The sequence below is a fragment of the Propithecus coquereli genome, unplaced genomic scaffold (genome assembly GCF_000956105.1).
Source record: "Propithecus coquereli isolate 6110/MARCELLA unplaced genomic scaffold, Pcoq_1.0 Scaffold150, whole genome shotgun sequence".
NCBI lineage: Eukaryota > Metazoa > Chordata > Mammalia > Primates > Indriidae > Propithecus > Propithecus coquereli.
The window spans coordinates 74,804-89,946 of record NW_012139414.1 but is presented as its reverse complement, the minus strand read 5'-3'; the positions used below and the strand labels follow the sequence as shown (position 1 = coordinate 89,946).

The following is a 15,143-nucleotide window of genomic DNA, read 5'->3' as shown; positions in this document are numbered from 1 at the left end:
AGTAGCTGGGACTACAGGCATGCGCCACCATGCCCGGCTAATTTTTTCTATATATTTTTGGTTGTCCAGCCTATTTCTTTCTATTTTTAGTAGAGACGGGGTCTCGTTCTTGCTCAGGCTGGTCTTGAATTCCTGAGCTCAAACGATCCTCCCGCCTCGGCCTCCCAGAGCGCTAGGATTATAGGCGTGAGCCACCCCGCCTGGCCAGGATAGTTAATTTAAAAAAAAAAACCAAAAAAACCCAGAAAATAAGTGTTGGTAAGGATGTGAAGAAATGGGAACCCTTGTGCTCTGTTGGTGGGGATGTAAAATGGTTCAGTCACTATGAAAACAGCATGGTAGCACTTCAAAACTTAAAAACAGAACCACTATGTGATGCAGCAGTTCCACTTCGGGGTATATACCCAAAAGGATGCGAGCAGATATTTGTGCTCCTGTGTTCTCAGCAGCATCACTCACAATAATGAAAAGGTGCAAACAAGCCGGTGTCCATACGTAAATGAATGGATAAACAAAATGTGGTATATACATATAACGGAATATTATTCAAGCCTTAAAAAGGAAGAAAACTCTGACACACATTACAACATGAGTAAATCTTGAGGACATTGTGAGAAGTGAAATAAGCCAGTCACAAAAAGACAAAGACTGTATGAGTCCACTTATATGAGGTACTTAGAGTAATCAAATTAACAGAAACAAAGTAGAATGGGAGTTGCCAGGGGCTGTGGGGAGGGAGGATGGGGAGTTGTTTAATGGGTAGAAAGTTTAAATTTGGGAGATGAAAAAGTTCTGGAGATGGTGGTGACGGTAACACAACATTACTGATGTACTTAATGCCACTGAACTGTACACTTAAAAATGGTTAAGGTGGTAAATTATGTTATGTATATTATACCATAGTAAAAAGAAAATGGGGGGGACCCCAGCTATGTGATGCTGTCATCGTCCCCTTCAATTCTAGAACCCATCACTAAAAAGTTAATATGTGATTTCAAAGAGCCAATACAAGCTCATCAAGTACAAACTCACAACAAAATGAGCTCAGTTTCTTGTTCTGAAAAGGTTCTTAGATTTACCGGTTAGGAAAACCCCCAAATACGACATATCTTAATGACTGCAAGGTATGTGACAAAGTCATCAAAATGTAGAATTTTAGATCTAGAAACAGCTTATCATTTTGCAAGTTAAAAAAAAAAAATCCAAACAGAAGAATGCAGAAGCTTGAGGTCACTGAGTGAGCTAGAGTAAGAGCTGAGCCTAGAACGTAGGTCTACTGTACTTATTTGATGGCCTCAAATAACCTCTTCCGTCTCCTCTGACATCCCTTTGGGTGTGATGAAGGAAATCATGAGTCTGGCTGACTATTAGCTGGAGAACCACTCTGCCCACAGTGCTTTGGTGGGTCAGCATCAGCCTAGATGGAGATCTCCTGGAGCTGCCAGAGGGCTCTGTCCTCAGTCCAGTTTGGCTCAACATTTTTACCAACGACAAAGGAAGTATGTTGATCAAATCTTCCCAAAGATAAGGTAACACGCTAGACTTCAGAATCAGAATTCAAAAGGTTTCTGGAAGCCTGAATTGATAGAACCAATAAGACCAAGATGAGATGCAAAAAGAGCTATATGTAAAGTCCTGTATTTAGAATGAAAAACCAATTAAAGGGTTCTAGTTATATAAGCTGGAGCAAGCTTCAAATGCTACAGGTAGGTTAAAATTTAAAGGGATGGCTGGGCACGGTGGCTCACAACTGTAAGCTGAGTGCTTTTGGAGGCTGAGGTGGAAGGATCACTTGAGGCCAGGAGTTCGAGACCAGCCTGGGCAACATAGCGAGACCCCCTCTCTACAGAAAAAAATTTTTTTAAAGGACGGAAGCACTTCCACAAGAGCAGAGCAAGGACATCCAAAGATCTGCTCCTCCACCAAAGCAACAAGAACACTGGTAAAAATTATAAAAATCAACTTTTTCAGAAGTCTGGAAATGCTCCCTGGATTGAGAAAAACACTTGAATCTCAGTAAGGACAGTGAGCTCTGTGGCATTTTAATTTCCCCTCCCCTCTCTCCCTCTCTGAGGTAGCTCTGAAAACCAAGAGCCTCACAACCACAGTAGCTGCAAAAACCAGCAGCTGCCGGAGGAGGCAGAGCATGTTGGGAGCTCCTCAAAAGTTCCACCCCCAGTGCAATGTCCCTATTTGACCGGTCTGGCAGCTCCCTGGAAACTTGAACCCATGAGACTTGTCTTCAATTGAACAGCTTTTTCCCCAGGTGTTTGTCAAAACCAATCAGTGAAAACTGTAGAACATCATTGCTCGGAGGCAGCAATAACAGGTGAAGAAACAATAAACCGACCAAAAAGCTCACGAGGAAAAAGCTGGGACTCTAGAAGGCCACACGCATGTGCACAGCAGTGCACGTGCCCAAGAAAGACCCACGAAGGCGCTGCTGTCTCACCCCACTGTCCCTGAGGCTTTGTGCAAGCAGGAAGTGAAGGCTGAGGCCAACGGTAAACTGCCTGCAGGGCGCTGAAGGTGTGCGCCAGCATGCACAGACCCCTTGGCAAAGCCTGGAAGACTTACTGGTTCAAGGCATTTAAGGAAACCTCTAATCTTCAGCTGACCACTAAGACCAGACAAGTGCCACCTTGTTCCCCTTCCTCCTGCTCTGAACACAGGTGTGGTGCCAGGAGCTGTGGCAGCCACCTCACACCCTCAGGGTGAGGGCCAAGAGAAGCGTGGGGTGAAGTGCAGGGCATGGGCCACACTGCTGAGGCCCAGCAGGCTGCCACCTACCACCAGATTTCTCATCATGTAAAAAACCTAACTCCTCTTTGTCTAAGCACTGTTAGCTGAATTTTGTTTCTTTTGGCCAAAAGCATTCTTAAACCCGGCAAGTACCTTGATCACAGGCAAAGAGACACAAAAAGACTTCTGCTAGGAAGCTGGGGCAGCCTCTCAATCTTTCTTCCTCGACTAAAATGAGGCAGGATGCAGCCCTGGAGAGCTACTGTAGATACCTCAAAACCACAACGAGGCACAAGCCTGCCCGCTGACAGGCGGCCAGGGGACAGAGGGAGAGACATCAATAACCAATGTCACCAAGTTCCCTCGCCAGCCATGCCTGAAGAAAGGTCTGTCTTGGACCTAACATGAGCCAGTATTTTTCTTTCTTTCTTTCTTTTTCTTAGAGACAGAGTCTTGCTCTGTTGCCCTGGCTGGAGCACAGTGGCCTAATCATTCATAGCTCACTGCAGCCTCGAACTCCTGGGCTCAAGCGATCCTCCCACCTCCCTCACTGGGATAACAGGTGTGAGCCACGGTGCCCGGCCTGTATCTTTCTTTTTTGCTTAAGCCACTTTGGCCTCCTGACACTTGCAATTAAACAAGTTCTAACTAATACAAATAGGCTGTTATTTCTTCAGTGGCCAGCCAACCAGCCCCAAACCCTAAATCTCAGTGTTTCTTGACAGTTCAGCCACTATGACCAACGCTGAGAGAAAGGCTATGACAAAGAAAAGTGGGCACCACTCACCTTCTTCCTGTTTCTTCTGTTCAAGTTTCATCTTCTTTGCCAATAATTTCTTCTCTTTCAACTTCTGGCTACAAATGTAAAACAGATACATTGATCTCTTAACTGCCCAAAAATTTGTATATTTTAGAAAATAAACATCTACTTATGGTATCTTTAAAAAGTTTATAATAACACAAACATTACAATAACAAAATAAAAGAAATACTTTCTCATGATTCTGCCACTCTAACATTATCAAGCAGCTGTCATGAATCAAGATCAAATCCTGGGGAGTCCTGAGGTGATTAAAGCAATCTCAGAAATACTGGAGATGCTTTTTCATTCCAAGATATTTAGAAACTGTTTTTAGAATCCTGCTCAGCTCTCTAAAAGTTGTGGGATCATTTATTGAAAACCTGTATGTACATGGGTACACACATACACACACACACACACACACACACACACACACACACACACACACTGTGTATAACCAGGCAGTCACTTAGGGAGGTCAAGGACCCTAATTTAAGGAACAAGCTAAATGGGAAGTGCGGGTACAGCACTTTGTTAGACCTGCAATTAAAGTACAGAAGTGAAAGAGACACAGAGATCAATGTGATCACCAAAGTCCTGACTTCTAAGCTTTGGAAGATCTGTAACAAACTCAAGGGCAATGAGGGACTTGCTCTCTGCTCAGGTACTGGAAGCAAAGTCATTCCTCTACTGGCTGCGTCACTGTAGGTTGTTAACAGCCAAATCTCTACAGATCACACAGATGAGCTTTGGCCTGCAAGGACCTGGCTATCCCATCAACCACCCACTGTCCTATTCCCTGTCCTAAGTCTCACTTCTGTTAGGGTAGGCCACGACTTCTTACCGCTTTTTCCGCCGCTTTGCAGTCTGCTCCTCCGCAGCAATTTTATTCTTTTCCAGTCTCTTCTGGAACTCTGCATCCAATTTTTGCTGCAGAACACCCACATCATTTAGACGCATTCTGGTCTGGGTGGACTTTAGGAGGTTTCACTAGGGCTAGGTATGAGGGCTCTAGAAGTCACACCACTGGGGGCAATACGGGAACCACCCAGGTGCCCAGGGGCCACTCGGGGTAGGTAATCAGTATATGGCTGATGGCAAAGTAACCCTTTCAGTTCACTGAGATACTGCTCAAGCACAACAAAACATAAAAGAGAAAGTGTGAGAGGGAACACAGAGGACTCCTTGAGGGCAGAGGCTGTTCTGATTGTCTGTTTAGCCAGGGCCTGGGACACTGACAATGGTCAGAGGGCCAGAACTATGTAATTTTCAAGCCCTAACCCTAGCTGCAGTCACCAAATAACACACACCATCTGCTGTCAACGCCGGCTACTAAACAAACACGTATGTATTGTATTAATATTATTTCTTCTCCGCAGTTCTGTTTCCAGGCCTCGGTTTCCTCATCTATAAAATGGGGAATATTATAACTCCTCTCTCCCAGAGGAAGAATAATGAAATAAGATAATCTATAGAAATGCACCCGTAAACTACAAAGTTATCTACTGCTACAAAGTGTCATTTCTCATTTCTTCCAGTCAGCCACAAGGGCCAATGGGGTATAAAAGAAGGAGCCGGCAAACAAAGAAGTAGTGCCTCCAGCACCTCTGCTGGTCTGCACTGCCAGGGCTGTGCGGATCGAATTACAGTGGCACAGAAACCAAACAGTAGAAGCCCTCTGAGGGCAAAAAATATCCCTTCAGGAAGGATATCAGCTTTAAATAGAGGACAACCAGAAAGCAAGTAACTTAAATCTAAAAGCACTTGGTTTGTTTAGAAGCTAAGCCACAAACGTTTTGCTCTGTGCTAAAGAAGATGAATTTACCAGCAAGCGAACTAAACAGAGATAAACAGAGAGCCCCAGTTGGCTGCCGTACCGGGCAGAGGCAAGGTCTCAGGCAGGAGTAAGTTAGACCATGCTGGCGGTGACAACTGCCTACCAAAAGTCACTGGAAAAAGATGAGGGTTGCTTGCCTCTTTGTATTTGTACGAATGTCAAGTTTGTGAAATATTTTTCTGTATTTTCTCTGGATGGTAAACCAATATATAAAAACTTCAGGCTAATTTGTGGTGTTTGAGACAACACCCTGCTTGATTTCCTCCCCTCTAAAGTAGTTTAAAAATAAAAGTTTCTCAAAAAGGAGTGCAGGATGAAGAAAAAAAAGAAAAGAAAAGTGTTTCTGATGGTTTCTATATACAGATCATTATTTCTGACAGTGGCAAACCCACTACAGTGACCTGGCATAGCTGTGTGACAAGACACCTGAAACTTTCCACTGAGAATGTCACCAGCAGAAGATGGCAGTAGCTAGAGAAGAACCACCAACATCTAGGGGCCAAGAAAGGCTGCAGGACAAGCAAATGTTAGGTAAAAACTAGCACAAAAACGACCCCATTCTGTTTCAAAACCAGAAGGATTTTTTCTAACTCAGTTTTTTGGCAATCCAACAAATTCTTACATATTTTCTTTTGTATCTTGGCTGTCTCTTGGCTTAATATTTTCTCTAATGCCTTATTTTGAAAATGTCAAACACAGAAAAGTTAAAAAAATTATGTGATACCTATACCCACTACCTTGATTCAACAATTATCATTTTGCTGTACTTTCTTTATCACACAGCTATCTATGTATGCCTCTATTTATCCATCCATCAATCTTATTTTTTTGGTGCATTCCAAAGTCAGTTGCAGACATCAGGACATTCCATTCTTAAACAATTAAGCACACACCTCATTAAATAGGGCTTAATATTTGTTGACGGTTCTTTTCTTTTTCCTTTTAAGGTAATACATAGAACAAAATGCCCAGATCTTGAGTGTACAGTCTGATCATCCCAGAAAGTCCCCTCAGGCCTCTTCCCAGTCAACCCCTGATCTTATCCCCTAGAGATAACCACTGTTCTGACTTTGTCTCACACAGACTAGTTTTACCTGTTCTAGAACTTCAATCACACAATATGGTCTCTTTTCTGCTAGACTTCTTTCACTCAGCCTGTTTTAAAGAATCATCCCAGTTGTTGCATGGATCAGTAGTTTGTTCCTTTTTATTGCTATGTAGTGCTCTATTTTATGAACGTTTAATTTTTAAAAGCCTTTTCTTTCTTTATATAGGTAGAAATTCTCTAGAGTTTGATTTTCTTTTTTTACCAAATTACTGGAAAGGCAAATGCTATTGGGCCAACAGGCTTCCTCTCTCATAAAAAGCAGACAAATAACTATCATTTGGAAGTATCTGAATCTCTCTTGTATGTACAAATGTGTTCTAGGAAATAACAGGCACCATGGCTATACTGAGGAAAAGGACTTTTTTGGTCCACGTTCTAGATTAATAACAAGGAATGATCCCTCATGCAGTGCTGGGAGAAGTCAGATGTATATTTGGGAAATCAAAAGCAATCAGCCAAATAACATTTGATTTTTATTAATAGTAAGATGGGCAAATACAGGAGCACCATACAACTGTCAGTATATTTTCTTCTGACTCTCACTAATGGTCAGTTAAAAAATATAAGGAGTCACCCAGCACCGTGGCAGTCAAAAAACTTAGAACACCTTTGAACAAATGTGTGGAGAGTCAAAATCTCTCCAAATCATCACTGAGAGATACAAAAAGATTTAAACAGATGAAAAAAAAGATACAAAGATTCTAGATGAGATGGATAAACATCATAGCATCCATTCTCATTCAAGGTAAATTACAGATTCAATTCAATTCTAGCCAAAAATCACTAAAGATTTTTGGTAAGGAGTAAAATGCCCCAAGAGCACTTTTAAAGAGTATTAGGAGAGATGTTTCTGGCCCCTTCAGCCAAGTAATAGAAAGCTTAATAGCTCTTAAAGCACAATTTCTTAAGCAATTCTTGAGCTCTTAAAATAATCTATTATTTGACATCTATCATGAAACATGCCAGCCCCAAAGTCAGAAAACCCAAATCCTTAAAGGAGGAGACACATTGAAAGCACACTACCATTCACACTGAACACAGCTATCCGCATTTAGGCATTCAGCCAAAAAGAGAACAGAGAAGTAACAACTCAGGCAGTGGGAGACCCTGCTTGCTGTTTCCTGACACAGCCAATGGCTTAGCAGGGAGAGGGGATGCTGCCGTGCCCTGCCATACACATGGAAGACTCCCACCCTCGTCCCTCTCCTAGTGTGAGCATCCTGCTGTGCTGAAGCTGACCTGGATCACCTGGACTCTGCTTTCCATGCCAACTGTAAGGGCAGATAGACCTCACACGAGCCCCAATCAGCGTATCTACTCTTCCTCAAACACTTTTCTCTAAAGGCTAAAAACGAACGTTGTCCAAAGAGGGCGCAGTCAGCCTCTTGGCTCACTGACCTTCTCAGCCATGGCATCCATGTAGTCCTGGCGCTGGTATTCTCTCCGGCGCAGATGCCTATAAACGTGGAACTCTCCACTGCCGGCTCCAGCACTTGAACCTACAGCCAGAACAGTCCAGAGTTCTAGATGAAATCCAGTCACCAATACAGGCTACCCTTAAACAAAAGGAAGAAACTGGAAGTAATGGAAGAGACCAGACCTTTCTCCCCACCCTACCCCAGAACTAGCCCAGTGCCCGGCATGTTGCAGGCATCATTATTTGTTGCCCGAATGCTGAATGTGAAGTCACTAAAAATCCCACTTTAATGTGGTATTAAGAGAAGCAGACCATGTTTTAGTGACCTCCTCCCTTTCCATGATTTCACATTTGACACGCTAGATTTTTAGCGAGTTGAAATCATGTTCATGTTATATTAAATGAAAAGAAGTGGGTTACAAAATAGTATGATTAGAACAATCATATTTTTGTAAAAGCATTGCTATAGTGGGGATGTTTGGCCCCCCAACCTCATGTTAAAATCTGATCTCCAGTGTTGGAGGTGGGGCCAAATGGGAGGTGTTTGGGTCATGGGGGTGGATCGCTCGTGAATGGCTTGGAATTGTCCTCCCAATGAGTGAGTTCTTGCTTTGTTAGTTCCCATGAGAGCTGGTTGTTCAAAAGAACCTGGTACCTCCCTTCCCTCTCTCTTGCTTTCTTTCTCAACATGTGATCTCTACACATGCCTTCCCCTTCTGCAATAAATGGAAGCAGCTTAAGGCCCTCACAGATGCAGATGCCGGCACATGCTTCTGGTATAGCTTGTAGAACCGTGAGCCAAATAAATCTCTTTTCTTTATAAATTACCCAGCCTCGGGTACTCCTTTATGGCAACACTAAAAGAATTAAGACAATCATTTTCTCTCTTTTCTTTTTTTGGAGCAGGGTCTCACTCTGTCACCCAGGCTGGAGTGCGGGGGTGCAATCACAGCTCACTGCAACCTCAAACTCCTGGGCTTAAGCAATCCTCCTGTCTCGGCCTTCAGAGTAGCTAGGACTATAAGTGAATGCCACCACGCCTGGCTAATTTTTTAAATTTTTTTGTAGAGACAGGGTCTCACTATGTTGCCTAGGCTGGTCTTGAACTCCTGGCCTCAAGCAATCCTCCTGCCTCAGCCTATCAAAATGCTGGGATTATAGGCTCAAGCCACCATGTCCGGCCCACTTTTTCTTAAATGAGCAGTTTTGACTATAAAGAGGTTTGGAAGGCTGCATCAGAATGTTACAAGTAGAACAATGGAATGACAGGTGGTTCTAACTTTTTATACCTCTATTTATTATTTTTTTATTTACAATTACAGGCATACCTCATTTTATTACACTATGCTTTCTTATATTTTACAAATTGAAGGTCTGTGGCAAACCTGAATACAGCAAGTCTATTGGTGCCATTTTTCCAACAGCATGTGTTCACTTCATGTCTCTGTGTCACATTTTGGTAATTCTATCACAATATTTTAAACTTTTTCATTACTATATCTGTTATGGTGATCTGTGATCAGTGATCTTTGATGTTAGTATTATAACTGTTTTGGGGTGCCACGAACTGCATCCATATAAGACTGAATCAATAAATGTTATACGTGTTCTGACTGCACCACCAACCACTGTACCCCGCCCCCCCCGCCCCGTTGGGCTTCCCTATTCTCTGAGACACAACAATATTAAAATTAGGCCAATTAATAACCCTATAAGGTCCTCTAAGAGTTCAAGTGAAAGGAATAATTACAAGTCTCTCACTTGAAATCAAAAGCTAGAAATGATTAAGCTTAATGAGGAAGGCAAATCAAAAGCAACAGGCCAAAAGCTAGACCTCTTGCGCCAACAGTTACCCAAGTTGTGAATGCAAAGGAAGAGTTCTTGAATGAAATCAGAAGTGCTACTTCAGTAAACATACAAATGATGGGAAAGAAAATGAAACAGCTTTACTGCTAATGCGGAGAAAGTTTTAGTGGTCTGGATAGAAGATCAAACCAGCCACAATATTTCTTTAAGCCAAATCTTAATCCAGGGCAAGGCCCTCTCTTTAATTCTGTGAAGGCTGAGAGAGGTGAGGAATCTACAGGAGAGAAGTTTGAAGCTAGCAGAGGTTGGTTCATGGGCTTTAAGGAAAGAAACCATATCTATAACATAAAAGTATAAGGTGGGCCAGGTGCAGTGGCTGACACCTGTATCTGTAATCCTAGCACTTTGGGAGGTTAAGGCGGGAGGACTGCTTGAGGCCAGGAGTTTGAGACCAGCCTGCGCAACATATCAAGACCCCATCTCTACAAAAAACAAACAAAAAAACTAGCTGGGTGTGGTGGTGTACACCTGTAGCCCTAGCTACTCAGGAAGCTGGACTGGGAGGATCACTTGAGCCCAAGAGTTTGAGGTTGCAGTGAGCTATGATTGTACCACTGCACTCCAGCCTGGGCAACAGAGTGAGGTCCTGCCTCAAAAAAAAAAAAAAAAAGTGCAAGGTGAAGCAGTAAGTATGATGTAGAAGCTGCAGCAAGTTATCCAGAAGATCTAGCTAAGATCATTAATGAAGGTGAGTAAACTAAACAACAATACATTTTCAGTGTAAGATGAAATAGCCTTATATTGGAAGAAGATGCCATCCAAGACTATCATAGCTAGAGAGAAATCAATGCCTGGCTTCAAAGCTTCAAAGGACAGACTGACCCTTTTGTTAAGGGCTAATGCAGCTGGTGACTTTAAGTTGAAGGCAATGGTCATTTACCATTCAGAAAATCCTAGGGTCCTTAAGAATTATGCTAAATCTATTCTTTCTATGCTCTGTAAATGGAACAACAAAGCCTGGATGACAGCACATCTGTTTGGTTTACTGAATATTTTAAGCCCACCACTGAGCCCTACTACTCAGAAAAAGAGATTCCTTTCAAAATATTACTGCTTATTGACAATGCCACTTGGTCACCCCAGAGCTGATGGAGATGCACAAGGAGACGAATGTCATTTTCACACCTGCAAACATAATATCTATTCTGCAGCCCATGGATCAAGAAGTAATTTTGACTTTTTAAGTCCTACAATTTAAGAAATAGATTTCGGGTCTATTTCTTATGGTGGCTGATGCCTATAATCCCAGTGCTTTGAGAAGTGAGACAGGAGGATCACTTGAGGAGTTCAGGACCAACCTGGGCAACATAGGGGAACCTCATCTCTACAAAAAAAACATTTTTTTTTTTTTTTTTGAGACAGAGTCTCACTCTGTTGCCCTGGCTAGAGTGCCGTGGCATCAGCCTAGCTCACAGCAACCTCAAACTCCTGGGCTCAAGCGATCCTCCTGCCTCAGCCTCCCGAGTAGCTGGGACTACAGGTGTAAAATCACCACACCCAGTTTCTTTCTATTTTTTTAGTAGAGATAGGGTCTTGTTCTTGCTCAGGCTGGTCTCGAACTCCTGAGCTCAAATGATCCGCCCGCCTCAGCCTCCCAGTGTGTTAGGATTACAGACGTGAGCCACCGCGCTTGGCCAAAAAAAAAAGCTTTTTTAAATAAAGAAATAGATTTTGTAATAGCTGCCATAGACAGTAATTCCTCTGATGGAATGGAAATGGAAAACCATCTGGAAAGGATCCACCATTCTAGATGCTGTTAACATCATTTGTGATTTGTGGGAGGAGGTCAAAATATCTGTATTAACAGGAGTTTGGAAGAAGTTGATTCCAACCCTCATGGATGACTGTGAGAGATTCATGACTTCAGTGGAGAAAAGAATTATAGATGTGGTGGAAACAGCAAGAGAACTAGAATTAGAAGCGGAGCCTGATGATGTGACTGAATTGTCACAATCTCACAACCACATGTGAATATGTGAGGACTTGCTTCTTATAGATGAGCAAAGAAATTGGTTTCTTGAAAGGAAATCTACTCCTGGTAAAGATGCTGTGAGCATTACTGAAATGACAACAAAGGACTTAGAATATTCCATAAAATTTAGTTGATAAAGCACTGGCAAAGTGTGAGAGGACTGACTCCAGATCTGAAAGTTCTACTGTGGGTAAAATGCTATCAAACAGCATCGCATGCTACAGGGAAATCTTTTGTGAAGGGAAGAGTCAACTGATATGTCAAACTTCATTGTTGTCTTATTGTAAGAAATTGCTGCAGCCACCCTAACCTTCAGTAACCGCCACCCTGATCAGTCAGCAGCCATCAAGACCGAGGCAAGACCCTCCACCAGCAAAAAGATTATGACTTGCTCAAGGCTCAGGTGATCATTAGCATTTTTTAGCAATAAAGTATTTTTAAATTATGGTACATATATTGTTTTTCAGGTATAATGCTACTGCATACTTAAAAGACTAGAGTATAGCGTAAACGTAACTTTTATATGCACTGGGAAACCAAAAAATGTGTGCGACTCATTTTATTGGGGTGATTGGGAAGCCAACACATACTATCTCTGAGGTATGCCTGTAGTATATGCTAATTTATAATTCAACGACATAATAGAACTATTTCCATTTAGAAGAAAATACAGTGTATTAAGAATAATGCAGAAGAAAATTCTCCAGTGCCAAACCATAAGCCACCACACCCCTTCAGTGTAAAAGCAAACTATTGGACCAGTGAACATTTTTTTTCCTATCAGAGATCTAATTAACAAATACTAACTGCAGGGTGTCTGTATCCACCTTTAAAAATTATATTCTCAAACACACAAATGACATTACCCATTACATCTCGGACAAATTCTGGAGGTGGTCGCGGTGCCCATTCACTCATTTTTTCTGGAATTGGAACTGCTTTGTCCTGAAAACATTTAAACATGAAAGCATTTGTAAGTATAAACCCGCTGACAAAGTTACACCTCTTATGACCAAAGATTTTTATTCGATTAGTTAAGTAGGGCTGCTTTGCTCCTTGGACCCAGAGCTGACTTTATCTTCTTTCCTCTGTCTTGCCTTTACTTCATCCTGTATGCTCTGGGGTATAACAGCCCACACCTTCCCACAGCAGAACTCAGAAACCTAAGCCACCGTTTATGGCTAGAAATCTCCAACTTTAACACCAGGGAGAAAAGTCAAGCCTTTCCTTTCCAGCGAAAGGTATAAGAGATCCTCTCATCAAATTGTTTTTATGATTGAGGGGACAGAGAACCAGACCGGGGAAGGGAGGGGGAGAGGAGTGACTTGCTCCAAGCGTCTCGGCCTGTCTCTCCCACAATCAGTGCTGTTTAGAACACATAAACCCTTTTGTTAAGCCACACATTCTATCTTTTCAGCCTAACGCTTTCGTTTACAGAAAGTTAAACTAGAAAAGGTCTTAGAGCACAGGAAGCCGCTCCACAGCGCCTTCATCAGGCTGGGCTCTAACACAGGACAGACGGGAAGCTCACGATCTCCAGGGCAGCCTACTCCTTCCCAAGAACTGCTTTAGGGCGCCAAATACTGAGTTTCTGAGTTTGGAGGCAGGAAAGATGGGCCCGCGGCTCCAAGAGGCGCTGGAGCGGAAGGTGGTCGGCCTCGGACGGGCTGTGGAGCCCAGGCCTTGTCTCACCGGGCTCTTCATGAGCCGCTCCAGCTTGAGCCTCTGCTCCTCTGCCGCATTCTTGGGGATGATGAGCGCCTGCGGCTCTTTCTTCGGCCTCGGCGGTCGCACCGAGGAGGCTGCTGAGCTCGCCATCACAGTTTGCCTGCTTTCCCCCCGGGAGCGACGGCGGCGGCGCGCATGTATGACGACAGAGTCGCGCGCTGGCGACGCACGCGCAGCCTCCGAGCAGGGAGGAGGGGCTAGGGCGGACTTACACGCCGGAAGCAGCCTGCTGAATATTCATGAGCCCGAGGCTGGCGTGAGTTATTTTGATAAAAGCTGCTTGGCTTCATTTCCTGTCTCTGAACAAATCAGTGCAGCTCGAAGCCTTCGTTCCTGGACGAGTGGTGGCCCTCGGTACCTGAGACGCCCGGCCGCTGCCGACCTCTCCAGTCCCTGTGGGCGACGTCGCGCCACCGCGCAGGGCTCTCAGCACCTCCTCCTGCTCTACTGTCCTCGCCTCTGGGCTTTGTCTTGGCGGTTCCTTGTGTCTGGTCCCCTCCTCCATTAATGACAATCTCCTGTTTATATTAGACAGCATAAACATGTCACTGAGCTCCCCAAAGACTGGGGCCTGTCTTTTTTGTGCCTCCTGGATTACGCCGTACCTGGCCCCCAGCGAATACACCTCTGCCCAGTGAATGAGCCTTCCTTAGGAGAAAGAGAAAAGCCGCACTCACATCTGGGAGCTGGCCAAGCATTCATAGCTAGGCCTCGGTGTTCTGCTGAACGTAAATAATTTACCAGGACACCAGCATCACTCAAGGCCATTCTGTGACCGTGGTGGAGCAAGACATAGACCTCTGCGATCATGTTTAAACTCATAATTCATATGAAAACAAGAAATTGTTCGTACTAGAAAAAGACCAAACATCTCCCTATTCTGGCTAATATGAGTGACTGCTGCTTTTTTACAGCATTAGACTCCACTCATTCCTCTGGCGTTAAATATTGTGGAGGTTAATTTTATGTGTCAATTTGCAGGGCCATGGAGTGCCCAAATACTTGGTCAAACACTATTCTGGGTATATCTGGGAGGTTGTTTCCGGATGAGATTAACATTTAAATGGCTCAACTAAGTAAAGTAGATTCTCCTCTCTAATGTCAATGGTCCTTGTGCAATCAGTTGAAGGCCTGAATAGAACAATAAAGCTGACCCTCCTCCAAGTAAGAGAATTATTACTGTCTTATGGCTTCAGAACTAAGATATTGGTGGAACTGAAACATTGGCTATTCATGGGTCTCGAGCCTGCAAGCCTTCAGACAGGGACTGCGGCGCTGGCTCTCCTGGTTCCCAGGGCTTCTGACTTGAACTGGAATGATCCATTGGCTCTCCACCTTCCTGACTTACCCTGCAGATCTTGGGACTTGTCAGCCTCTATAATCGCACAAGCCAATTGCTTTTTAAATGCATCCTGTTGGTTCTGTTTCTCTGGAGAACCCTAATATAAGTATTTGTTAACATGTCTAATTATAGAATTGTCCTCACTTCCTGACAGCATCTAATCCAGAGTAAAAGTGCACTTACTTGAATCCTCCCCCAAATCGCCTAACAAAAGCCCAAATCCTATAATGAGCCCTTTCCAGCACCCTCTAACTGAGGTAAGTGTAGTCTTCCTTTTTGCAACAAGCAATAAACCCAATTTGCTCAAATACGGGTGTGTTCCTGGAAGT

At 43.5% G+C, this 15,143-nt stretch overlaps 1 protein-coding gene across 1 annotated transcript in view; it reads right to left on the bottom strand.

Moving 5' to 3' along the window:
• Window positions 1–13,622, bottom strand: part of PRKRIP1 (PRKR interacting protein 1 (IL11 inducible)) — a 22,889-nt gene extending 9,267 nt beyond the window's left edge. The window contains exons 1-5 of the mRNA XM_012640252.1: window positions 13,437–13,622; window positions 12,611–12,689; window positions 7,888–7,988; window positions 4,389–4,474; window positions 3,530–3,597 (exon numbers count right to left, since the gene is read on the bottom strand). Coding sequence (XP_012495706.1) covers window positions 3,530–3,597; window positions 4,389–4,474; window positions 7,888–7,988; window positions 12,611–12,689; window positions 13,437–13,562 — 460 coding nt within the window. The 5' untranslated portion in view covers window positions 13,563–13,622. The remainder of the gene's footprint in view (window positions 1–3,529; window positions 3,598–4,388; window positions 4,475–7,887; window positions 7,989–12,610; window positions 12,690–13,436) is intronic.
• Window positions 13,623–15,143: the final 1,521 nt, after the last annotated feature.